The 26,987-nt window shown below is 43.7% G+C and overlaps 2 protein-coding genes across 10 annotated transcripts; one reads left to right on the top strand and one right to left on the bottom strand.

Moving 5' to 3' along the window:
- On the top strand, positions 1–15,024 carry LOC125405853 (uncharacterized). Of its 4 annotated transcripts, none has more exons than XR_015734730.1 (4): positions 1–290; positions 524–733; positions 5,132–5,238; positions 7,441–7,605. XR_015734730.1 is itself a non-coding variant. In XM_085700046.2 (4 exons), exons 3-4 carry the CDS (start codon positions 5,226–5,228, stop codon positions 9,317–9,319), a joined length of 1,710 nt encoding a protein of 569 aa, XP_085556172.2. In that variant the 5' UTR covers positions 10–290; positions 561–733; positions 5,132–5,225; the 3' UTR covers positions 9,320–15,024. The 4 variants fall into 4 exon arrangements, 3 of the variants coding, with proteins under 3 accessions (XP_085556172.2, XP_048298575.3, XP_048298576.3); XM_085700046.2 differs by lacking the exon at positions 7,441–7,605 and adding an exon at positions 7,623–15,024 and having other exon boundaries at positions 10–290; positions 561–733; XM_048442618.3 differs by lacking the exon at positions 7,441–7,605 and adding an exon at positions 7,623–15,024 and having other exon boundaries at positions 10–290.
- On the bottom strand, positions 13,831–26,987 carry Znf24 (zinc finger protein 24). 6 transcript variants are annotated; one of them, XM_048442625.3, is made up of 4 exons: positions 26,883–26,987; positions 23,652–24,156; positions 22,239–22,383; positions 13,831–19,103 (listed from the first exon to the last, which is right to left on the bottom strand). In XM_048442625.3, exons 2-4 carry the CDS (start codon positions 24,069–24,071, stop codon positions 18,565–18,567), a joined length of 1,104 nt encoding a protein of 367 aa, XP_048298582.1. In that variant the 5' UTR covers positions 24,072–24,156; positions 26,883–26,987; the 3' UTR covers positions 13,831–18,564. The 6 variants fall into 6 exon arrangements, with proteins under 6 accessions (XP_048298582.1, XP_048298584.1, XP_048298585.1 ...); XM_048442627.3 differs by having other exon boundaries at positions 26,901–26,985; XM_048442628.3 differs by lacking the exon at positions 26,883–26,987 and adding an exon at positions 26,370–26,570.

The raw sequence follows: 26,987 nt of genomic DNA, 5'->3' as shown, positions 1-26,987 counted from the left end.
CTATAGAGTTGTGATCCTCCCAGATTCCTAGAACGGCCGGACGAGGGAGCATCCGAAACGTGGAGAGCTTGTGGGGGTAGTTGACAGGCAGTCTCTCCAGCACTGAAGAATCAGAGTGGCGTCTTGGACATGGGGACCGAGTGGCCTACTGTTCTGGATAGCTAGTCTGTGCTCACTGGGCCTTCTGTTCAACTGCATGCACGTCCGAAATGTTGGGGTGCTAGAGGAATCACAAAGTGAATGAACCCCCAGTAATCAGCCTGCGGAGCTGGAAAAGAGATAGCTGACTTGTGAGTGTTGGACGCGAATACTAAACCCCTCCCTGCACTATTATTCTAGTTACACCCCCTAGTTTAGTATTTTTAATTTCCAGTCTTGTTTAAATACCTCATCTTGTAAGGGGGATTGAATTAAAGAGGGTTAATTCCCGCTTCCTGGACGATCGGAAAGGAAGCCTTCTCCGAGAGGAAAGGCACATGGAAGCTAAATAAGATTTTTCTCCTTCACTTTGTTCCGTATCTAGAAGCCCTAGTCTCAGAAATGACATCTCCTCTGTACAGTGGTTCCAATCAGAACTCAGGGCTACCACATCGCCTGCAGGCTTCAGACACTTGTGTGGACAAGAAGATCTTACAGAAGAAATGGTAATTCTCCACTCGTTTCCTGAGGTGTCCAGTTGTGCCCACGGAGATCCAGTTCAGTTGTGACTCTCAAGAGCGTCACTCTCTGTCAGGTGAGGAGTTGTGCATTGCATGTTCCTTCTGTGGTACCAGGAGTCTCCATTGTCTACACCTTACTCTCTGGCAAGCCATACCATGCCTTTGGTGCTCCAAGCCGAGTCATACGGCTTTGTTTTGAATTCTAGCAATACAGTTTTTATTCAGTTGCCTCCTCTTTTAAAAAAATAGATGATCTTTTATTAATTCTTTGCATGCAAACAATGCATTTTGATCACATTCACCCTCATTCCCCCTACCAGTTACTCAGAGACCCTACCCCCTTGATGTGTGTCCCCCCCCACCGTAAACTGCCTGTGGGAATGTTGAGATACCTTACTGTCTTGATCTTGTGCAGATAATCCTAACTGCAATGGGTTCAGTGTCCTGCCTAAAAACTAGCGGTCCACAGAATCCCTCCCCATCTCCAGCTCATTCAGCCTTTCTGCGCTCTCTTCTGGGGTGTCCCCTGCCTAGGGAGAAGGCCCATTACAATCGATGTCCCATTTAGGACTTAGCACTTACTAGTCACCTGTGCTCAGTACTTGGACCAGCTCTCAGTCTCTGCATTGATTGCTGATCACTACAGAGAGGAAGAAGCTTCTCTGGCCAAGGTTGAGGGCAGCACTAACCTAGCTGTATACACATAAATATTTGGAAGGCGGTTTGATAGCGTTTCCATTTAGCGAGACACCAGCAGTGAGTTCTCCTCTAGGATCTGTGGCTTTTAACCAGATTTACAGTGCTGGGAATGAATTACCTCCTGTGGGTCAGGTTCAAATCCTATCCAAAAGCAGTTATTACTCCCTGTGGTGGTTTGACTAAGAATGGCCCTGATAGGCTCATATATTGGGATGCTTAGTCACTAGGAAGTGGCACTACTTGAGAAGGATCAGGAGGTATGGTCCTGATGGAGAAACTGTGTCACTGGGGGTGGGCTCTGATGTTTCAGAAGCCTAAGCCAGGGTCACTCTCCTCATGCTCCCCGTGTATGTATGAACTCTCAGCTACTTCTCCAGCACTATGTCTTCCTGCCTGCCACCATGCTACCTGCCAAGATGATAGTGGACTAACCCTCTGAAACTGTAAGCAAGCCCCAATTAAATGCTTTCATCTATAAGAGTTGCCATAGTAGCATTAGAACAGTAACATCCCCATAACCTTTGTGCCATTATTGTACATGTAGACACATCTGGCCTGCTGGTCAGGGTCTTAATTTCCTATTGCTGTGCTAAGGTGACGTGAACAAGGCAATATAGAGAAGAGTTTGTTGGGGGCTTACTTACAGTTTCAGAGAGTAGATGTCCATGACCATCATGCCAGAGTATGGCAGCAGGCAGGCGGAGAGAGCTAACTGGGAATGGTGTGGGCATACATTCTCCCAAGTGACATACATTCTCCAAAAAGCCATACCTCCTAATCATTCTCAGACAATTCCACCAATGGGGGACCAAGCATTCAGATATATGTGCCTGTAGGAGCCATTCTCATTCCAACTACTACCGTCAGAACTATAGCCTGCAGTGTTGCAGCGGGCATTGATGGGTTTTCTCTGCCAGTGGCCCACAGCACTTCCATGCCCTGTGAAATCTGGCCTGCAGGGAGAATATTTTCAGGTCAGCTCCAGCTTGATTTCTCTATGTTCTGCAACCAGAATGTGTTGTGTTTAATAGAGTCTTACCATTGGGTTCTGGTGGGCAGCCAGGAGCAACGGCAGGTTTTAGGGCCTGACACTAATTCAGGAGGACTTTTCATTTCCTAATGCATGTCTTCTTGGGGAAACATTGTCCACTCACGCAGGGTACTTGTGTTCAGAATAGTGGGGTATTGCTGTGACAGCCCTCACCATGTTTTGGGGAGGGTTGTGTAAAGAAAAGCCATTCAGTGTTCAGTGCTTGGTGAGCTATTTTGTAGGGTCTTGGAAGATAAGAATGTTGAGGGCAGATGGAGGCCTGGCTTGTGTAGTTTCATGGGGAAGTTTAGGGACTCTGTCGTGGCCATTTGCTAGTTTGAATTAAGATTCTGTCATTCTGAGCAGCTGGGACTGAAGAGTCGGCCATAAAGCTGGATGGCAGTGGTGCAGGCCCTTAATCCCCTCAGGAGGCAAAGGCAGGTGGTATCTATGAGTCTGAAGCCAGCCTGGTCTAACAGGCGAGTTTCAGGAAACCCAGAGCTGTTACACAAAGAAGTCCTGTTTTAGAAAACCAAGAGAGAGAAGGAGTCAGCCATGTTAGTCAGAGACTGGCACCCCTGAAGTGAACCTGTCATTAGGGTTTCTTTCTTCCTTTTATTTTTTTAAAAAAAAATTATTTATTTATTATACATATAGTATTCTGCCTCTGCATATATGCCTGCTTGCCAGAAGAGGACAAAAGATCTTATTACAGGTGGTTGTGAGCTACCATGTGGTTTCTGGGAATTGAACTCAGGACCTCTGGAAGAGTAGCCAGTGCTCTTAACCTCAGAGCCATCTCTCCAACCCCATCTTTAGGATTTCTATTGCTGTGAAGAGACACCATGACCATGGCAATTCTTATAAAGGAAACATTTGATTTTGATGGCTGACTTACAAGTCAGAGGTTCAGTCCATTATCATCATGGCGGGGAGTATGGCAGTATGCAGGCAGACATGGTTCTGGAGCTGAGAGCTCTACATCTTGATCAGCAGGCAACTGGAACTGGTCTCCAACAGTGGGTGGTATCTTGAGCATACTAAACCGCAAAGCCTGCCCCCACAGTGACACACTTTCTCCAACAAGGTCACACCTGTTCCAACAAAGCCACACCTCCCAATAGTGCCCCTCCCTAGGAGCTTATGAGGCCAATTACATTCACACTACCACAGAAACCTTTGCTTTGCTGGGACAGTTGATGTCCGTTGGCTGGAGCTAAGAAATTGATGGTGATTAAGAAAAGACCAGCATCATTGAGATGAAATCTTCTGGAAAGTGTTTCCTCAGGGTCAGCACACAGAGACTGTGTTTCAGAAGCAGTCAAAGCTGTGCCTTGTGCTGGCGGCCGGACTTGGGGATGTCAGAGTCACCCAGGAGGCTCTGGTTTTGAAGGCATGAAGATCAGCTGAGGCCTGGCACTGGGAGAGGTCAGGAGAGGTCAGGAGAGGCCGTTGGCACAGGTGCACACCTCAGTGTCAGTTGAAGGCTCGGAATTGAAGGGGTCATGCAGAGAAGTTGAGGCTTCACAAAGAGAGCCTGAGAGGCTGTTGGTGAGTGCACAGCCCAGTTGCAGCAAAAGACCCCAGTACCATGGATAACCACCAAGAGGAGCAGCAAGAGTGGAGTGGGGCCGGCCAGGACACAGCACTTCACCTCCCCCAGAGCCTCTGCATCAGCTCCTGCCTCTGGGGTCCTGCCCTCACGACTTTTGATGATGGCTGTTTTATAGAACTGCGAGTGGAATAAACCCTTTCCTCCTCGAGTTGCTTTGGTTATGGTGTTTCCTCAAAGCCAAGGTAACCCTAGCTAAGACAAGCGGATGCTAGTGTAATGGAATAAATACAGTAGTTCGTTTTTCCCATGGCTGTGACACAGTACCCTGACAAAGGCGACTTAAGGGAGAATGGACTTACCCCAGCTCACAGCTCAGCACTGCAGCCCACTATGGTGGAAATCTCACCAACAGGAACCCGAGGCATTGGTCACATCAGTGTGCCACCCAGAAGCAGAGAAGGGTGAATTCTCGTCTTCAGCTCCCTTGCTGTTTTTTATATGCTTTTGGTCATGGTGTTTCATCACAGCAGTAGTAACCCTGACTAAAACAGCCCCTCCAACTCTCGGTTCCTGCAATGCATATGTGTTTTGACCATTAAAAAAAAAATAGAGAGCTTTTTTTTTTTTGTTCTTTGGCATAGGGCACATAGTATGTCCTCTATGACAACTTTCCTAGTGTAGCCTTTAGAACATTCCATCAAATCCCAAGTCTGCATTCTTCTCAGTGGAACATACATAAGACCCATGAGCTCCATGTATTTGAGGTTACTGCTCTCCTTCCTTTCTTAGAAGATTACTTTTTGGGAGGTTGTATTATATAGGCTAGCATGATAACAAACAGAATTGCCACAAATAAATACAGCTTTGTATCTGCAGTGTGAATTTATCCTTTGAAAACAAATTTCATGACAAAACTGATACTGTGCAACGAATCTGCCTCCAGGACCCTGACTGATCACTCTCCAGGAAGTGTTCCTTTAGTTGGTGTGCACTGCTCACTCTGGTTGCTGAATATTCAGGCATATAGAATTGATAATAGGCATGCCTCCTTGGAGAGAGGAGATCCATATGTTTGTAGCTATATGCAGCTGTCATCCTTGCTCCTGTGACCATTCTGTACATCAGTCAACCATGCCAGCCGGAACAGAGGCTGATTGACATAGTGCTGTGGGTGTTCTTGTCTTTCAGGTTGAGAGGCTTCTTTGTTGGATACCTTTTGCTGAAAATGTACAAAGAACACAATATATGTGCATACTGAGCCCATTCAGGAAGGTCTATCCCAATGTTTCTCCCAGGTTCGTCTTTCTTTCTAGCATTCCAATCTTGTTCTTTCCATGTATTTGATAAGTGATTTCTCATTAGCCATGAATCAATCTAGGCTTATATCCTAGACTATTTCCTTTCATAAATAGTAGACAGACATTAGTTTTATTTCTACAGTTCTGTCTGTGGGAGAATTTGCTTTGACCTGTGTCTGAGACCATCCCGCGTGGGATGATGAGTGGAAGTTTTCAGACCCATCTGGAAACCTGTTCTGGAATCATCTAGTACATAATAAGAAGTTTGTGATGTGTAGTCATTTAGTGTTTTGTAATCAAGAAGTCTCCATTGGTGCCTATAAATAGCAACTGGGATTTGCTTCTCACTTAGAAAACTCCTATTGGTAGAAGCATATGTGGCGCTGAGCCACTGTAGTCCTCTTACAGATCTCCCAGGTAGCATCCTTGACCATGACCTCTACTGCCGTAGTTGTTTTTGGAATAAAGTCAAGTTTCACTCAAAAGTGTTGTGAAGAGAGGGGGCAGGCCCTTTGTTTGTCCTGGCCACCTGGCTAGCTTACACCAGAAATAACCACACAGAAACTGTATTAATTAAAACACTGCTTGGCAATTAGTTCTAACTTCTTATTGGCTAACTCTTACATATCAGTTTAACCCATCTCCATTATTCTGTGTATTGCCACGTGCCATGGCTTACAGGCAAGATTCTAACCAGCGTCCATCTCAGGCAGAAGATCCATGGTGTCCCCCACTCTGCCCTTCTTCCCAGCATTCAGTTCTGTCTTCTCCGCCTACCTAAGTTCTGCCCTATCAGGCCCAAAGCAGTTTCTTTATTCGTTAGTCAATGAAAGCAACACGTGAACAGAAGAACCTCCTACACCACAAAAGTAGCAACCCAGCTAGGTATGATAGCATGCACCTGTAATCCCAGCACTGGTGAGCCAGAGGCAGGTGGATTACCCTGAGTCCAAAGCCATCTTGAGATACAAAGTGACTTCAAAGCCATTCAAAGGCTACACTACAAACAAAAATAAAGTAGGTGGGGGTAGAGCCAGGTGCAGTAGCCAGTATCTGTCTTCTCAGCACTCAAGAGTTGAGACAGGAGGATTACCATGAGTTGCAGGCCAACCTGGGCTACAGCGTATCTCAAACAAAAACAAAAATAGCAAACCTGTAATTTATTTAGTCATTTTAGGGGGCAGTGAGATGACTCAGGGGGTGAAAACACTTAGCACCCAGCCTGCCAGCTAAGTGTGAGCCCCAGGACCCACATGATAGAAGGAGAGAACCAGCTACCTTCCACAATTTATCCTTTAATCCCAGCACTAGGGAGCTGGAGACAGGAGTGATATGGCTGGGCAGAGAGAGGATTATAAAGGGAAAGGATGAGAACTCAGTGGTGTGGAATCTGGGGATTCATGGAGACAGAATCCCGCCGTTGTGGACTGAAGATTTGGTAGAGGTAAAAGGTCGCTGTAGTGGTTGGATGTTTTGCTTTTCTGATCTTCATGTTGAACCCCAGTATCTGTCACTGGGTTTTTATTATTCATGCTACACATGGCATCAAGAACCACACAAAACATACGTAATTTTTAAGTGTACTGGCACACACAATTAAAAAATGAAATCAGTCTTTACGTCAAAATTGATTTCTTGTTACTCTCATTAAGGCATGCAGATTGAAAAAGTAGAAACAACTCAACCATCTTACTTCTCTGGCCCTTTTGTTTGTGATGCCAAATGTAGTTCCAGCTGGAGATCATAATAAAAAGTACTGGAGTTATTTTGCAATAGATGTTGTTTTATGAAAATTCAATCTTAAACTCCTGTCTTGAATTGATCCTGCTTGTGACTTTTTGTAGAAAGTGTTTAGAATACAGTGCATTTCTGTGTGTAATAGCATTTTTTTTCACTATTTCTTAAGGGAATTGGAGAGTTTTTATTTTCTCTCATTATTTTTCTTTAGTACCTTACTTTTAACCCAAATACCTGAGCATGCTAGGTAAAACCCAACCCACTTCTGTTTTCTACACTTTTTATACTGATTGCTTTAAGTATATTAGCAAGTTATTAGCTCTAACCTAATCACACCTTTATTGTCATAGAGAATCAATTTCAGTTTTCCCAGGTCATCTGTGAAAATCATACTTTTGTATCTGATAAGTTCATTCTACAAAATGTGATCCATTACTTATTGGTCTTTCCGGGTCTCCTCAGTCCTTTTCAGTGTCGGAAGCCTCTCTGATCATTTGCAGTCCTCACCTTAACTGCAAGGATCACCTTGGACCATGTCCTTCCCTCTCCTGGTAACATCTATAGATAAATACTGATTTGCTTCATCTGGAACTTATTTGCAACATGGAGCACATTTTCCATTGGAATTTTGTTTACTGTTCCAGATGGTGAGACCAAGATCAAGATTGGAGAGCCAGCTTCAGAGGAGGAAATGACAGGAAACATTGAAACGTTGGCTGAAGAACCAGGCAGCCTCCAGGAGGATGTTCTCCAGAATTCCAGAGGCAAAGAATTCTGTGAACTGGGGGGTGAATTGAATGATCAACCCCTCTTAAGAAGAACACAGTATACCTGTGATGAATGTGGCCAGCACTTTGCTTGGAACACAGGTCTTATTAGACACCAAAGAACTCACTGGGACAGACCTTATGAATGTGATGAATGTGGAAAGGCCTTTCGTATGCGCTCAGCCCTGGCTCTGCATCAGAGAATTCATACTGGAGAGAAACCCTATCTGTGCAATTGGTGTATTAAAAGCTTTAGTCGGAGCTCAGACCTTATTAAACATCAAAGAGTTCACACTGGTGAAAAGCCTTACAAATGTCCCGAGTGTGGGAAGGCCTTCAGCCAGAGCTCAGATCTCATTATACACCGGAGAATCCACACAGGAGAAAAGCCCTACCCGTGCAGTCATTGTAATAAAAGCTTTAGCCAGCGCTCAGATATGGTGAAACATCAGAGGATCCACACTGGAGAGAAGCCTTATATGTGTAGCCAGTGTAATAAACATTTCAGCCAGAGTTCTGATCTTATAAAGCATCAGCGAATCCACACTGGGGAGAAACCATATAAGTGTGATGCTTGTGCGAAAGCCTTTAGTCAGAGCTCCGATCTTATTCTCCATCAGCGAATCCACACTGGGGAGAAACCATATCCGTGTAATCAGTGTAGCAAAAGTTTCAGTCAGAATTCAGACCTTATTAAACACAGAAGGATTCACACTGGAGAGAAGCCATATAAATGTAACGAATGTGGAAAGGCGTTTAATCAGAGTGCAGTCCTCATTCTGCATCAAAGAATTCATACCGGAGAGAAACCCTACCTATGTAACCAGTGTACCAAAACCTTCAGTAGGCTTTCAGATCTTATTAACCATCAGCGAATTCACACTGGAGAGAAGCCGTACCCGTGTGGTCAGTGCAGTAAAATGTTCAGTAGGAGGTCGGATCTTGTTAAACATTATAGAGTCCACACTGGGGAGAAGCCCTATGAATGTGAGTGTGGGAAGGCTTTCAGTCAGAGCTCCAACCTTATTCTCCACCAGAGAATCCACACCGGGGAAAAACCCTATCCCTGCAGTGCCTGTGCCAAGAGTTTCAGTCGCCGTTCAGATCTCATAAAGCATCAAAGAATACATACTGGCGAGAGACCATATACATGTGATCTGTGCAATAAAAGCTTCAGTCAAAGTTCAGACCTCACTAAACATCAGAGAATGCATTCTGGTGAAAAGCCCTACCGCTGTGATAGTTGCAGCAAAGCCTTTAGTCAGAGTTCTGACCTCATCCTTCACCGTAGAACCCACACAGGAGAAAAACCCTATGCGTGCTCGCTGTGCACCCGAAGTTTCAGTCAGAATTCAGACCGTATCAAACACCAGAGAATCCACACTGGGGAGAAGCCGTACAGTTGTAATGTGTGTGGGAAGGCGTTCAGTCAGTGCTCAGCCCTTACCCTTCACCAGAGAATCCACACGGCAGAGAAACCGTACCCATGTGCTCAATGCGGTAGAAGCTTTAGTAGGCGCACTGATCTCTTTAATCACCAGAGAATACACATTGGGGAAAAACTGCAAATATGATATCTGTGTGAAACTGCTGGGAACAGTCCTTCTGTACACTGTGAGTATGTGTACTCTCACTGGCTAATGAAAAGCTGACAGGCCGGTAGCCAGACAGGAAGTTAGGCGGCAAACCAAACTGAGAATAATGGGAAGAACGGGGTGGAGTCAGGCAGACGTCCTAGCTGCCTTGGTAGCAAGACATGCTAGAGGATAGGTAATAGTTTAGTAGTAATGGGTTAATTTAAGTGTAAGAGTTAGTAACAAACCTGAGCTATCAGTCAAGCATTTATAATTCATATTCAGCCTCTGAGTTAGTTATTTGGGACCCAGCAGTTGGGACAGGAAGCATCCGTTTACAGGAAACCTTTCGGTACTGTGACCAGTCTCACTGAATATCAAAGGATGCACATAGAAGAGAATCTCTACCCTAGCTTCTGGGTAGTAGACATTTTAACAAACCTGATCGTGGTAACTTTAAGAAAACCCATTCTAGCCAGGTGGTGATAGCACACGCCTTTAATTTCAGCACTCAGGAGGCAAAGGCAGGCAGGTCTACACATCAAACTCCAGGACAGCAAAGGGTACACAGAGGAAAAAAGAAGAAACAGGAAGGAAGGGAAGGAGGGAGGGAGGGAGGGAGGAAGGAAAAGAAGGGAGGAAGGAATAACAAGATTCTTTCTGAGGAGGAAGAATTGCATGAATGTGATAGCTATGGGTAAGTCTGTGGTGCACAGATTCTGATACGACAGTAGAACAAAAATCTTACCAAGGCTATAATGACCGTGAAAAGGGTTTTAATCGATGTCCACCCATGCTCCATTTTAAAAATACTAGAAAATGAATTTTATAGCAATTTAACTTAGAGTTCAAAATTACGATTTTAAGGAAATTCTGAGGCGCTCTGGAAGTTGTTTGAAAACTGTGTTGCTCATAATTTTTTAAAAAATGAATAGGAAAAATAGAAATTATTACCTTTACTATAATCTAAAAAAATCTCTTATTGACACAATTCACAGAGATATCATTATAAAATATAAGACTTTTATGCAGAACTTACTATATTTAAAAATAAATATGGAAAGTCTCAATCAAATTTATGAGGAATATATATTCATCTTAGAAGCTCAAACCTTTATTGAGTCTAAATTACCGACTGCGTATCAGAAGTTATTTCAGAGAATGCAGGGAAACCTTAAATCCTGTAATTAAAGTGGTATTAACACTGACGTCATACATATCCCCTAGAGATGGAGAGTTGGGTCCTATGCACAAGCTGAGTATCTATAAATTCACTGTGTAACCCCATGCCACTTTGTCTCAGTGATTTGTCGGCAGTGGTCTAGTTCTGGCTTCCTAGTAAGCATGAGTCCCTATGATGCACACAACAATGTTAGTTTAATTTTCAGTAATGCAGACCAGTATTGAACAAAATGGAGCTGTGGTATTGTGGTCCTGCAAATACTGTAGTTCCATGATATCCGTGGGGGCTGTGTCTCAAGGCATAGAACTTCGCCAGTCAGCTGGCAGTCTTGCTAAGTCCAGACAGACTGTGAATAGGCAAAGTTCACCCCCTCCTTGTGTTAGTGATAGAGGTTCTCAGGTCCTAACTAACAGCTCCAAACTTTGTGTGCCAGTGACTCAAATCCTACCTAGTGTAAGTGTCTTTGCTGCTCCTCTTCCAGCCAGAACCATCAGCTACCATAAGTTCTTGCAATTTTTCCAAGAGATGGAGCTAATTGGTCCCAGCACTGGTTACCAGCCATTCCCAGTGGTAACAGTTCTAAGGAAACCAGCCAGTGTATGCTACCCCGAAATCATAAATATGCAAAGCCATCCAGAAGAGATGCTATTGGTACTGGTGCTGCAGCAATGCATGGGCTGACAAGATAGAACGAGGGGGCAGATTATACAGGCAAAAGGAATAGAGGCACGTGTATTTGCAGTGTCCTGCTGATGAACCGCAGACTTTATGCAACTTTCGGTTGTGAGCAGAAGGGCCCTTTGTGGATATGGAGACAACTGAAGCAACCGAAGAATGGCAGCATCAGCTGGTACCAACCGGCTGCAGAGCTGGAGTGTGTGTAGTCCCTCGCTGTGGTTGCTGTGCACTTAGGAAGATTTGGACCCTCTGTATCACGTGGACAGTACTGCATTCTTAACACCATTTCCTTCTTTAAGCACTCACTGTGTACTGTGTCTACAACTTGCATTTTGAGATGTTAGAATAATAATAAAATTTCCCTTCACAACTTCACAGAAGATCCATTCTTACTGTAGACAGTCACATGTTCTTCTCTTGAATGAAAACTTCCACTTTTTCACTCACGGCTGACAAAACTGTCTTCTCTTCAACTTCTCTAATTGCCAGCACCACTTCATCCTGGGGCCATTGTTCAGCGAAGTAAGGGTTACTTGAACATAAGCAATGAGAGTATGGAGACGGAATCTGACGGCCCAGATGGCTACCAGTGACTAATGGGGAAAATAATACATGGAAAACTGACATCCTAGACAAGGCAGTGATTCACATTCTGGAGGATGTGCAAAGGGGTTCAAGGTTTCACTTCTGAATGCACTGAGAGCCTATGGGAGGTTCCAGGCAAAGGAAATCATGATGGCGAGAACTAGAGTGGAAAACAAAGGCCATTCAGTTTAATTCTTTTTTTAAAGATTTATTTATTCATTAATTTATGATGTATACAACATTCTGCCTCCATGTATGCCCGCATGCCAGAAGAGGGCGCCAGATCTCATTACAGATGGTTGTGAGCCACCATGTGGTTGCTGGGAATTGAACTCAGGACCTCTGGAAGAGCAGGCAATGCTCTTAACCACTGAGCCATCTCTCCAGCCCCTTCAGTTTAATTCTTAAACACTTCTTTATAGTCTGAGGGCTTTTGTTGTTTGAAACAGGGTCTATGCAGAGCAAGCTGGCTTGAAACTCAAAAGATCTGCTGGATTAAAGGCATCCACCAGCACCACATCTTTATGTATTATCTTATGGAGGGTATACAGTAGAAAATATGTAAAAATAAAAACTACCCCAAACTTGAGTCCACAAGCAGTATCCTAGCACAATAGACTTCATCTACATGAAGCCATATATATAGTCTTAGAATTTCTATTGCTCTGAAGAGACACCATGACCACTGCAACTCTTATAAAGGAAAATAGGAAAATATTTAATTGGAGTGGCTTACAGTTTCAGAAGCTTAGTCCATTATCATGGCAGGACATGGCAGCATGTAGGCAGGCATGGTGCTGAAGAAAGAGCTAAGAGTTCTGTAACTTGATCCACAGGCAACAGGAAGTGGACTGAACTGTTGCATTTGGGTATAGCTTGAGCATTGGAGCCCTCAAAACCCACCCCCACAGTGACACACTTCTTCCAAGGCCACACATTCTAATAGTGCCACTCTCTAAGGCGGCCTTTTCTTTCAAACCACCACATACAGTGTGTAAAACACACACACACACACACACACACATGTACCTTAGGGTTTCAATTGCTGTGATAAAACACCATGACCAAAAGCAACTTGGGAATAAACAGTCTACTCCATTTAGACTTTCACATCATAGTTCATCATGGGAAGAACTCAAATTGGGCAGGAACCCCGAGGCAGAACTGCTGCAGAGACCATGGAGGAGTGCTTACTGGTGCTCCGTGCTTGCTCAGCCCACATTCTTACATCATCCACCTGATGAGGGGTGACGTCACCCACAATGAGCCAGGCCCTTCCACATCAAGAAAATGTCCTATAAACTTGCATAAGATTCTTTCTGTCATACTAGGTATTGGGCTCACAGAGCTTCAAGACAATGGACCTAAAATAAAGTGCCCCTCTCCCAAAAACCCATGCTGGGTTAAGATAATTGTGAAGGGCTCTAAGGACCACGGGCAGGAAAAGTGTGGAGGCAGTGCCTTGAGCAATGTTTACTGGGTAAAGCAGTGTGCTGGCCGTCCACGTGACACAAGCTGGTCCTTTCAGACGAGGGGCTCTCAGCTGAAAAGGTGCCCCTACCAGGCTAGCCCATGGAGCGTGTGGTGCGTTTTCTGGACTGATGACTGGTGGGGGAGGGCCCAGTTCACTTCAGGTTTGTCACCCCGAGGCTGGTGGCCTGGGTTCAAGACGCTATGAGGCACAAGCCACCAGCATTCCTCCATGGCCTCTACACCAGTTCTTCAAGTTTCTGTCTGGAGTCCCTGCCCTGGCTGAACTCAGAGACAGAAGTCAAGTCCGGGCAGGAACTCAAGCAACCTGACAGTTGTAAGATGAAGCAAACTTCCTCCCCAAGCTGCTTTCGGCCATGGTGTCTATCACAACAATAGATACCGAACTAACAGATCCAGCAGTTTAACATACCTGGACCCAAATCAATCTGTTGGAGACAATGTATGAAAAGTTGTTCAGACTTAATGAAAGCCAGCATTAAGTCACTGTTAGAATGTCAAGTATGGGAATGGTGTGTGAATTGGGGAGAGGGGAGGGTAAAGTAACACATGGCAGAGGTTGAAGGAGTCCAAATTATAAAAGGCCATTGCGAATTTTATTAACTTATATAATGTGTGAATCTAGAATTAAAACTACAAGTTTATACAAATCAACAAGAAAATACAAATACCCTATATTAATCAGGACAAATACAATTATCTTTAACAAGAAAGGGACTTTATTGGCTCACAAACTTTAAAGTCCAGAGGTAGGGTAGGCTTTAGGCACAACTGGATCTAGGGCCTCCAGAAAAATGACATCAAAACTTAGTTTTTCACCATCTCTGCTAGCCTCTGAGTTTCTCCTCAGAGACTTTCTCCACATAGGAAAAATGCAGGCTCCCATCATCCTTGGGTCTCCAGTGTCTCCAAAGCCTTCTTTCCAGGAGTTGCTGTTCTCTTGAGCACTCTCCTTAGCCTGCTTCAGATCGATGCCCACTTTCTAATCACTGTGGCTAGTGTGGCTCAGGAGACAAGCCTGGTCATGTGCTCACCAAAGCCATATGGAATGGGTTAACCACAATAAATAGGGATACTGTTGCCGTAAATGAGGGAAGAGATGCTGAACAAACACAGATACCCACATAACCCAGTACAAAGGCAATAGAAGCATGAATGAACAATCCTCAGGAAATTATAAATGACCGACTTCACTATTCATTAGGGAAATGCAAATAGGAAGGTTTCTCCTTCTCTCTCCTTTTCCCAAACAGATATGGGCTGTCCAGTGTGGGTAAGGTAGCTCTGTGGGCAATGAGTACTCTACAGAGGTGAAGATGCTACAGCTATCTGTCAGAAGATGGAGAAGAGGGTCAGGCAGCAAATGCCTTACAGCCAGCCATCCACCTTCCAGGAGTTTGAAGACGGAATATATAAGACAAAGATGTCTTAAAATTCATAATAATTCCGTTTATTTAAAAGGTGTCCACATTTCTGTATATTCATGTGGAAATGTGTACAAATTGTACCAGGATGTAAACTGGAAAATGGAACTGACCTGGGGAAAATGGTCTTATATTTGTCTGTCTTAAGTTTTATAAGATGTTAACTTAGTCATTTATACTTCCATAATTAGAACAAAGAAAGAAAAGAACAAGACCAGAACAGGACATGAAACAGCCAATGAACAACAACAAAAAAAAGTTCCTTCTTACTAATAAAGGTGCACATGCAGGCGTGCACACACACACATACATACACACACACACACACACACACACACACACACCACACACAAAGAAAAAGAAAATGAAAAAAGACCTGGTCTGTAAGATGAGCAAAACTTTTTCAGGCTGCAGTACTATCAGGAGTGCAGGCAAATAGGCATTCTTACTATTAATGGAGTTATTAGTCCAACTTTTAAAGTTGTTATTTCCTCAAAAATGTCAAATATGTATTCCCTGACCCAATGAATCCATTTCTAGTTATTTGTGTTATAGGGACAACTACATAGGTAGTAGAATCTGTTTATGGGTAGCAACTGTTATCTGTTATGCATAAAGAACCTACAAACCCATCAGTAGCAGGTGGGTTAGAAGGACTGCAAGTGTAGTAACGCAAAGGAATACTGTAACTATGGAAAATGTCCACAGCAGTACGGGAGGGAAAGTCAGTCTCTCTACAGTAGATGGAGCTATGTAACTACCTCAGGTCTGCTGAGGATTAAAGCAGAGTAAGGCACTTTAGTCGGTGCCTGTACTCAATCCAAGACTGCTATTTTAAAGGTGTTTGCTTAAACGTGTATAGAGCTAAATTTGGAAGGGCAATAAACCAGATTACCACCATTTCTGGCTAAATCTGATGTCTTTTTTCATCTTTTGTTCTGTATTGTGGAAAATTTAAATTGGTACATATAACTTTCAGGTTTTTTTTTAATTTGGTTTTTGAGGCAGGTTTCTCTGTGCAGTCCTAGTTCTCGCTGTCCTGGAACTCACTCTGTAGACCAGGTTGGCCTTGAACTCACAAACATCCACCTACCTCTGCCTCTGGAGTGCTGGAATTAAAGGTGTGTGCCACCACCGCCTGGCTAACACCATCACTCTTGACAGAAGCAAACAAACAAACAAACAAACCGACCTGTGGAATCCACAGAACTAGGTTTGTGTTTCAGTTCTAAGTGGCCATTTCCAAGTCACAAGTTCCAAGACTGTTGGGTCCTGTTTTCCTAGTCCACAAATCTAGATGATTAAGTATTCCAAGCATGTTTAGCATGCACATTCTCTCAGAACAGGCACCCTCCCCGAAGCTCACACGCATCTAAGACAGGCTGCTAATGGTCAAACATCTGTGACTATAAAATCAGCAGACAGCCTGTTGGGCCCATTAGTGTGCATGCCTTCACACGAGTGCTCACATGCTAACCAGAAAGGTGTTGGCTAGGCTACTGCTTGCCACATGCTCACGTCTACTTCATTAGACTGGGTACCCCCAAATTATGATGATCTGTGTGGGGACAGTTCTGCAGACAACAATCACTGTTACTGTAAATTAATCAGTCTAGTGTAGACTGATGCCTAGGCAGAGTCAGTTAAATACACACCCACTGCTTTCCTTTTCCTGTATACCATGAGGGGTTTTAGACCAGTCCCTTGTCTGAGCTTCCTTCCCAAGAGATACACAGGGGTCAGAGCCGGCACGACAACATCTATTTGCCAACTCTAATACCACCTCTTCTGTGCTTTCACACTACCAAATCTACCCCTAAAATTGGTAAGTCTGGCCTTCCACCTGACAGGTGACTCCCCTATTACCTACCCTGTCATCCCAGCAGTCATCAAATGTGCCACCTCAAGAACCTACTGAGAAGGAACCAGCCATAAACAGGTAAGTAACGCGATTCCAGGTCACGCTACCTTAGAGCAGAGGCGGTTACAGCTTTATTGGACATTAACCTGTTTCCTCTCAGCCGCAGAGGAAAGACCCAAACAAAAGTCCCTACATTTTCTTGTAGAACTTAAAAATACATTATAGCATTACTACATATTTATACTTCAATAAATCTTAATCTATAAAGCACGTTTCTTAGAATTGTTATCAGAAATCTATGAACAAGCTTCATTCTGCCTCATTTCACCAGCTGCATTGCATTTAGAACTGTTCTCAATAGACTCACACAAAAATCTTACTTTTCAGTTTAAAATTCGACCAAGTACCAGATATAACCCAAATTGCTGGAAATATTTGTACTCCCATGGATCATTTTCCATGTAATGATGCCTGTCTTACGTTAAACAAACAAACAAACAAACAAATAAAAAACCCATATTTTCATATATTCAATGCTTTAACTTCCAGAGTTTGCCACTAAACAGCAGAACCACAGTGCCTGGATTCTTAGCCAGGGCATACAGAATCCTACTACTAAACTTTTAATATTTTTTTTTTTAAAAATGTGTTAAGACTGTAAATTAAAAAATTCAATCAATTCTGCTAGTTAATAAAACTAGTTATTCATAGTCTAGTTATTTGTTTTTAAAGTAGAACGGTCCATTCAACTTAACATGTAGTTATAACTACAATACTACTAGAAATTACATTTGGATTTTTAAGATTCAAAACTGTTTAAACTAATAGAGGGTATCTTGAGCTCACCTCTGAAAAGTGCGAAGAGCTAACTAGCTAGCTTTCTGAGCTGACATCTCTCCCTCCAAACACAACATGCTGCTAAGAGAACTACAACTCTGGGAATCTCAGAGGTGACCTGGGAATGCTGATGGGGAAACCCCTTATGACTTACAGTGGAACAAATACCTACCTACTTACAGTAGGATTACAGTACCTAGCACAGTGCATTGTCGGTAAAATGTTTAGTAACAAATGCATGGCTGTTTTAGCCTGGTGTTCAACCCTTTTGTACCAAAGGAATAAAAAGAGCAAACCTGATATTGTTGCCCTCCCATCAAGGAGTTTTCTACATCCTTAACTAGGATGAGAGCAAAATGAGTTAGATTTGAGTTTTTTCTAAAAGCCACATCATCTAAGTGCCTTAATTTTACATCTGCCTTTCAACACCAGCATTCTTCCTTAGTGTTACATTTACCTTCACTTTGCAAGTGCCTACAAGAGTTTACATAGGAAAACGCTCCTCATTAGTAAGATGCCCACAACTTAGATAAAATCAGTTTTTTGTTTGGTTTTTTGTTGAAGTTTTCCTAAGGAAAGATGACTGTATGTAACTGATACACCTCAGTGTGTAACTTTTCCAGTTTCTCCCTTCACTCTGTAAAATTCTGCCACCATCCCTCACCTGAGATCTTAAGGCTCATTTAACACTGAGGCTTTGACTAGCCTTTATCTTCTGTTTTCCCCAAATATACTCGAACTGAACAAAAGGAAACTAAATGTTCAAGGATGTTTTTAAATGATGGGCTTTTAGATTTTACAATTCCTATGTTGCCTTTTAAAATAGAAAGGTATGTATCCTTATAAAACAACATTCCAATGACCAACACAGAAATAAACTCTTTGTCTGAAAAAGGAAATTGTTAAGAAAGGGACAAAGAATCAGGTAGCTCATTACTTGGGAGAAAAGGGAATATAAATATCACATGGAAATTTTAGGTATTAATACCTGAATTATTTAAAATTTCAGTTTCTAGGCATAACACCATTTCTTTCGAGATAAAAATGGTGAATGAATTTTTTTTGTATCTCCCAGTGGATTTTCTCAATCAACAGGGAAAAAAACTTTTCTTTATCACTTCATGTTTTTAATTGTCTTCATTTCTGAAGAGAAAGACCTGAGTGCTCATTGTTTCCCCCTAATTTCTTAAACTTTCACAACATTCAAAAGTTTTTCTGCATTGTGGCGTCTCTGATGTCTAAAAAGGTTTGAGCTTTGACTATAGGACTTTCCACACTGAACACATTCATAAGGTTTCTCCCCAGTGTGGATTCGCTGATGATTAATAAGCCCAGAATTCTGGCTGAAGGCTTTCCCACACTCAAGACACTTGTAAGGTTTTTCACCGGTGTGGACTCGCTGGTGCTGCACAAGGATGGAGCTTCTGCTGAAGGCTTTTCCGCACTCGACACACCCGTAGGGCTTCTCCCCGCTGTGGATTCTCTGGTGAAGAATAAGAGCTGAGCCCTGGCTGAAGTGCTTCCCACATTCGTCACATATGTGCTGTTTCTTTCGAGAGGGATTTCTCTTTCTTTCAAATCTGCCCTTGGGTAAACAGGTTTCTCCATATTTAAAAATCTGAGGAACACCTATATTAAGAGTGCCAGGAACTTCCTGAGATTCCACAGCAGAAGCAATCTCCTGCTTTGGAGCCAGCGTTCCATTTTCTGTCCTAACATCATCATCTGAAATAAAAGAAAATACAAGTATCACTCAGTTCCTACTTGAAGAGAAAAGAATTTGAAGGGGAAAAAAATGGTTATTTGTTGTTGAGACAAGGTCTCACTATGTAGCCACAGCCAGCCTGGAACTTGCTATGTATAGACCAGAGTTCAGCCTACCTTTGCCTCCTAATGTTGGCATTAAAATTATGCACCACCATGCCTGGCAAACAAACAAACAAACAAAACAAAACAAAAAGTTGTTCATGAACTAAAACAAAAGCAAACAAACAAAAAAATCTGTATACATCTATGAATATATAAGGTTGACAATTCTCAAAAAATGAAAAAAGGGGAGGGGGTGATGAGACCAATGAGCTAATGGCACAAAAGCAAAACGAGACAGGAGGTTTTATTTTATCTATTTTGTTTGTTTTGTTTTTGATTTTTCAAGACCAGGTTTCTCTGTGCATCCCTGACTGTCCTGAAATTCATTCTGTAGACCAGGGTGGCCTCAAACTCTGATCCAACTGTCTCTGTCTCCCAAGTGCTGGGATTAAAGGTGTGTGCTGGTTTTATCTAAATTTAACATAGGGGCTAGAGAGATTGCTCAGTCACGAAGAACACATAGTCCTTCAGAGGACCCAAGTTCAGTTCCCAGCACCCACACTGAGAGGCTTACAACCACCATCACAACTCCAGGTCTAGGGGATCCAACCTCCTCTTCTGACCTCTTCGGGCAACTAAACAAATGGCATACTTATACATACATACATACATACATACATACACACACACACATACATGTAATACAAACACACAAAATTTTCTAAATAGTCAAAAAGGTGACAAGTAGATTATAAAACAAAGGTGAAAAATCAAACTGATATGGCTAGGTCTGAAGGAAACTTCGGGAGGAAAAATGATGGCCATTAGGAAACAGTTTTGAAGAGATTATATCAAAATGAAGGAATAACAAAAAGAAGGTGTCAAACAATAGCTACTGTTGAAATAAGTTAATGTGCACAATCAATACTGAACTCAAAGCAGAAGGTGAGTCCCGATAAGAAGAAGTTGAGAACTGGGTGTGGTGGCACACTCCTGAACTCCAGCACCCACAGGAGGCAGAAGAGGCAGGGAATTCAGGGCCAGATTCAGACCAGGCAGAGACCCAGTCTCAAACAAACAAACAAAAAACAAACACACACACACACACAACAACAACAACAACAACAACAACAAAAAACCCAAAAAACAAAAAAAACCCCAGAACAAATAAAACCAAAAAAAGCTAAGGATGACCTGAGGGGAGCCCATGTTAAAGCCACGCCACTCAGAACTTCAATACACAATAAATGAAAAGTCTGTATTAAAGAAGCTTGCCGCAATTTACTATTTGTCACAGAAGCTAGAAACATTGTTCCTTTTAAGTCTGAGTGAGATACGTGTAGGAAAAAAAGCCTCAATTTTACAGGCTTTTCCTCTACTCACAGGCAGAGGAAAGAGCAAGACTCACCAACAGCTCCCTGAAGCTGAAGCCACACAGTGGAACAGGGGCTCCGGTGAGCAGCGGCACTCGGGTGGCCAATGACAGATGCCACCACGGGCCAGTCAAGTGGGAAAGCCGGAGGGAGGGAGCCCCAAGGGCCCGGAGGGCTAATGTGGCTTAGCTACTTGAAAAGTCAAGTATGAAGGGTGAGTGAGGACATGTGACATGAAATAAATGGAACTTTCTGAACGTGAAAGTGGCCAGACTGCTAAAATGAGGCCAACCATGGAAAACCAACCTAGAATTTAGGAAGGGAACAGCTTTACCCATGAAAGCACACCTCCGAGGAGCGCACTGAACAACATCCCACGAGCTAGAGAAAATCACAGTAGTGAGCGGACCGCACCTCTGCCTCAGCTCTGATTTACAGCACCATCCCCTCACACAGGAAGAAAACCTGCTCATGTCCTAAAGTGTGGCAAACCAACATTATCTCCGTCTACCTCAAAGACTGACTCCTGAAGCACTCGCAAACAAACTTCCTACAAACAAAACACCAGCACAGCAATTAGCATCCTAGGTCACATAAACAAGCACACAGCATTAAGTTCCAGTATACTAGAAACAAAAAAATCTGAATTATTACAATTATACTTTGGTATTTCTGCATTTAAGCCATATTATAGCTTGGGAGCCTAGTTTGAATAAATACTTAGGAAAAAGTAAAAAGTTTACCCTCGTCTCATTTCTGAGTTTCTTATTTTTATTTTTTAAGTTCTAGAGGGCTGTAGAGATGATTCAGTGGTTAAGAGCACATACATACAGTTCTTGCAAAAAAGCCGAGTTCAGCTCCCTGCACCCTCACTGTGTGGCTCGTTAGCCACTGACAACTCCAGGGAATCCAGGGCTCCCCCTGTACTGAGTACCCGCACTCACATGCACATCCTCACGCACAAACACACATACTTTTTATTTAAAAGATCTTTTAAAAAAGCTTCTTAACGGGTCTGCAGAGATGGCCCAGTGTTTGAGCACTGGCTGCTCTTCCAGAGGACCTAGGTTTAATCCCCAGCACCCATGTGGCAACTCACAACCATCTGTAACTCCAGCTCCAGGGGATTTGACTTCCTCTTCTGAGTTCCAAGGACACCTAGCATATACATGCTACAGACACACACGAAGGCAAAACACCCATACAGATAAAATAAATTAAAATGTGGGGGGAAAGTTTCTTAATTTAAAAAAATATTGAAGCAAAAAAATAAAAACCAGAAATAGCTGAAATTTTAGGATGACTTCAAGTAATAAAATAAAAGGTTGAAGGAGACTTCAAGTAAGTTCACCATATTAATACAGTTAGGCAGGAGATCAAGAACAAGAGAGCACACAGCAGATGGCAGATAAGCAGGGCCGTGTATGAAACAGACATGGTCTACAGGCACTGGCGTAGAATCATGCAGACCGAAGCCCCCGTATGGGCGGTCGTCATGAAAGAAAAGCTAGAGATGCTAAAGCCGAGGAGTAAAGAATCCCAAGGCCAGGGAGTCGGCCACCAGGAAATTCAGGTTTTTCACACACAGCAATTTCTAAACAGCAGCTTAAAAGTGTTTCTCCAAAAAACAAGCAAAGCACTCTGGGAAAGGTGGGCCCCATAGAGTTCTGGTCCTCACCGCAGTGCCTCAGAGAGCTGAGTTCCCAGGATGCCCACTTGAGCTGGTTCTCTACAGCATCAAGCTCCGAACTTGGTAATCCCTGAGCGTCTTCTTGAGACATCTCTTCTACAAGCACTTCCCGTTTCCGCCGGCGGAGAGAAACCTGAAAACAAGGTTTTAGTTTGGTTGAGAAGGAATTTTGATACTTAGCACATAAGAGACACCACAAAAAATGCAATACTATGTCCTAGACAGCAGAGCAGTGTTGCAGAATATTTGTTTAACTACGTAAAGATGTGTTGCATCTGTTTATATCATGTAAAGATGTGCTGCTGTTTTACTTTGCCTGCTTACGGCACCTGATTGGTTTAAGAAAAAGCGGAATGACCAACAGCAAGGGAGGAGGTATAGGTGGAAGGAACTTCTGGGCAGGAGAGTAAGTAGGAGGAGGGATTTAGGCTCAGAGAAGAATAGGAAATGATAGCGAAACACCAAGGGCCGGTCAGCCAGACAGGAAGGAAGCAGGAAAGTAGGACATACAGAATGAAAAGTAAAAAGCCCCGCAGCACAACGAAGATGAACAGAAACAGGTTAAGTTAACAGAGTTAGTGGAACACTCATAATTAATAATGTCTCCGTGTCTTCATTTGGGAGCTGTTTGGCGGCACAAAGAAAATCCCAACCACAGAGCAGCACAGGTATTGCAGAGTGGCAGATGAACAGGAGGGAGGCACACACATAAGTTTAACCTAGTCCAGTGAAGTTATCAGCAGTTTGCCTACTGCTATATGAGTGTTTTTGACTTGGGAAAAATGAGGCAGACTGGTTATGCCCAGAAATGCTCCATAACCAGAGATTGCATCGGCGCCAGGCCCAGGAAGCTATGTTTTAAAATGATGCAGCTTTTTTCTTGCTGAGGCTGCTGAGTCAGGAAATCTCTCTACAGCACGCCCTAGCAAACAGCAAAATCTGTGTTAAACTCTCTTTCCCTTATTTTTAAGCTCTCTCAGTTTTTTAAGTGGATTTAGTTACCACGTTGGGTGCCACTCTGTAGTAAAAGCGGTGGGCTGCTTCCCACCACCCGCCCAGCTAGCTTTACCCCAGAAATAATTACACAGAACTGTATTCTTTTAAACACTGCCTGGCCCATTAGTTATAACCTCTTATTGGCTAGCTCTTACATATTGGTTCAACCCATTTCTATTAATGCGTATTGCCACTTGACTGTGGCTTACCGGGACGAATTCTAACCGGCGTCCATCTTGGAGAGAAGCTTTGGGGTCTGCCTCACTTCCCTTCTTCCCAGCATTCTGTTCGGTCTACTCTGCCTACCTAATTTTCTGTCCTGTCAAAGGGCTAAGGCATTTCTTTATTAACCAGTGAAAGTAACACATAGACAGATGACCTTCCTCCATCAGCAGACATGCTCACCGGCTGTCCAGGATCATCAAGTTCACTCTCCAAGTCCTCTAGAACGGTCACTGCCTCCTCTCCATTTTCTGGGTGATGGTCTCGAACCCAAGTCTGTAGTTCCTTAGGTAGGATGGCAACAAACTGTTCCAACACTACCAGCTCCAGTATCTGTTCCTTAGTGTGTGTCTCTGGTCTGAGCCACAGACGGCAAAGTTCTCGGAGCTGGCTCACAGCCTCTCGGGGACCTGGTGAGTCCTGGTAGCCAAACTGCCTGAACCGCTGTCGGAAAACCTCTGGGTCAGGGAGATGATTCCAGGACACGCTCGCTCCCTCCTCACCATCAGGCTCCTCCTCGAGTTTCACTCTCAGAATTTTTTCTTCTTCATCTGGATTTGGGATTATAAGTATTGAATCTTCTTCCACCGACTGTGCAGACATCCTGTTACAATCCTTCAGGAAAAGGTATCTGAGGCAGGATATAGACTGTACTCACAGAAGTACTCTGCTTTCCTCAAAGGTACTCCTAAGGGATAAGAAATAAAAGACACATAAATTACCAAATACCCCAAGATATTTGAAAGCAGCAGAAAAAAAATTGTTTTTACTGAATTAAAAATTTCAATCAATAGTCTATATTGATTGAAATGCTACCATAGGTAGCAGACTACAGCCAAATCTAGCCTACTGCCTATAATGAGAGCAGTGTAAAAATTTACACTAGCCATAGTAGACTAGTGTAACAATTTAAATTGCTAAAAGGCATAGAAACATTTTATGATAGGAAAATATGATGTATCTGTCTAGGGCTAGCAAGGCCACTCTGTCAGCAAAGATACCTGCTGCCAAGCCTGGTGACTTGACTCTGATAACCAGCATTCCATAGGAGAGAACCTACTTCTTCTGTTATTCTCTGGCCTCAAGTGTGACATAACATGTGCAAGACTACACACACATATACATACACATATACACACATACATACACACATACATATACCACATAAAATGAAAAAATACTTTAAATTAAAAAATGGTTTATATTTATTTTATGTGCACTGTTTTTGCCTGTATGTGTATCTGTGTGAGGGTGTTGGATTCCCTAGAACTGGAGTTACAGACAGCTGGGACCTGCTATGTGGGTGCTGGGAATTGAACTTGGGACCTCTTGAAGAGCAGTCAGTGCTCTTAACCACTGAGCCATCTCTCCGGCCCCATATTTTTTAAATTTGTATTTATAAATCATTACATTTAATCATAGTTCAGGCTATAATGGAAGAACCCACGTAAGATCCCATCTACTGCAGTGTTCTCCAGATGTTCTAAACCCTTAGGGTTGAAGAATTGGTTCATCAAGTAAGAATGCTTAATTGCCCTTGCAGAGGACCCAGATTTGATTCCAGCACCCCAGAACTCTCTTCTGGCCTCCTTAGGCACCAGGTAGACACATGGGACACATATACATAAAATAAAAAGCTAAATATTCAGAACCATAGGACACTTAAAACATTTTTTGACACTAATTTTGTGTTTGTCCATCTCAGTCCAGGTGTGGAAGTCCGAGGACAGCATGCAGGGTTCATTCCCCTTCTGTGTAGAATCTGGGATCCACCACGGTTGCCACTCTGGAGCAAGCCCCATACTCACTTTTCTTTTTGTCTTTACAAATCTGTTTTAGGAAACAGGTCAACTGTCCCCACCCACCCCCATGGTTAGAGACTGTATACAAGTACCATGCAAATGTGTTCTACTGCTGAGCTACTGCTCAGAATGGGAACACACACACACACACACACTATTTCTTTAAAGTTAAAAAAATATTGTTTAGGAACCCCTTAAACAAAATATATGTGAAAATGTTCTGTTCACTTGTAGCTGGTTCTGGTGTCCTCAACCCGTAACCCCAGCAGCTAGGTGAAGCAAGACTGTCCTCATTTACATAGCAAAGCTAACTGGGCTACTGGCTTTTGCTACAGATTCACTTTTACACAGGTCAGTAACGGATCACGGATCACGTAACACGGGGGAAGAAACTACTTCACGTAACATGCAAATGGTATTTAGGCGTCCACCACACCATACATGCATTTAAACTTACAGCGACAGTTCATCCCCTGCAGCAAATGCTATGGGAAAAAGCACTTACAACTTCTCACAGTGGCCTGGAGTCTTTTTCCTTACATAGCTTCCCTAGCTTTTCCTTTGGGGAAATCTGTGAGCTACTTTCTCATCCTTTTAGAATCTGCAAAATCATACCAATGTCACGGTTCACAGCACATCACGAATAATAAACTTAGCTAGGCAATGGTGGTGCACACCTTTAATCCCAGCACTAAGGAGGCAAAGGCAGGTGGATCTCCTTGTTCGAAGCCAGCCTGGTCTACAGAGCGAGTTCCAGGACAGCCAGAGCTACACAGAGAAACCCTGCCTTGAAAACAACAAAACAAAACAGAGGAAGAATAAGCTTTACAGCCACTATTTATTATTTATCAGAGCCAAGAATATAAAAAAAACAGAAACTTAAGAAAACCTTACTGAAACCTGTCAAGGTGAAGACAAAGAATCAGAAAATACCGTATCAAACAGACAGACCATATAGATCCGTTAAATATTCTTGAGTGGAATGATGGCCTGACAGCAAAATCCAAGTTATTTGTTCCTATTCCTGGACCCGACCCTATCAACTGCTCAAGCATTTCTACGTAATAGAAATTGCTTTTTCTCCTATTTTGTACTGCACCAGGCTCGTGGGAGGAGGAGGAACGCCGTCGAGCACCTGGCGGGATCCTAGTCTTCAACGACCTCCCGCCTCACAGCGCCGAGCCCAGGCAGCCCCAGTAACTCTGGCCGATGTCCTCTTCCCAGCAACCACTGCGAAGGGCCGCAGAGGCCCCACAACACCCCACCACCCAGGACTGGCACTTCCGTCCTGCACCAGCGTGACTACAAATCCCAGAAGGCTGTGCGCGAGAACCACCGGATCCCACCGCGGCTTGAGCGACTCCCAGAACCCTCCGCGAGCCGATAGAGCCTCGAAATAGAACAAAACCGGTCGGTGGGGGAGGGGAGGACATGACGGCGAGGACGCGGGCGCCGGGGGCTCTGCGGACACCCGAAGTACGGCAAGCCGCCGCCGCCCTTCCGCCGCGGCCTTCTCCGCGAACACCCGAGACGCCGAACGACGCCGGTCGCTGTCGGGCCACCCCGCCCCGCCCCGCGCCCCTGAACGAACCCTGCCCCGCACGCCGCTGACCTCTGGCTCGGGACCCACCGTAGCCTCGCCGTCCCGGGCAGACGCTGCGCCGTCGCTCACAGCCTCTTCCCACAAGCCCCCGGCGCGCCCGGCTTCCGGTCCGCA

This window comes from Myodes glareolus, chromosome 13 (assembly GCF_982192425.1).
Source record: "Myodes glareolus chromosome 13, mMyoGla1.1, whole genome shotgun sequence".
Taxonomy (NCBI): Eukaryota; Metazoa; Chordata; class Mammalia; order Rodentia; family Cricetidae; genus Myodes; species Myodes glareolus.
The sequence above is the reverse complement of the archived record's forward strand: the minus strand, read 5'-3'. Positions and strand labels throughout refer to the sequence as shown.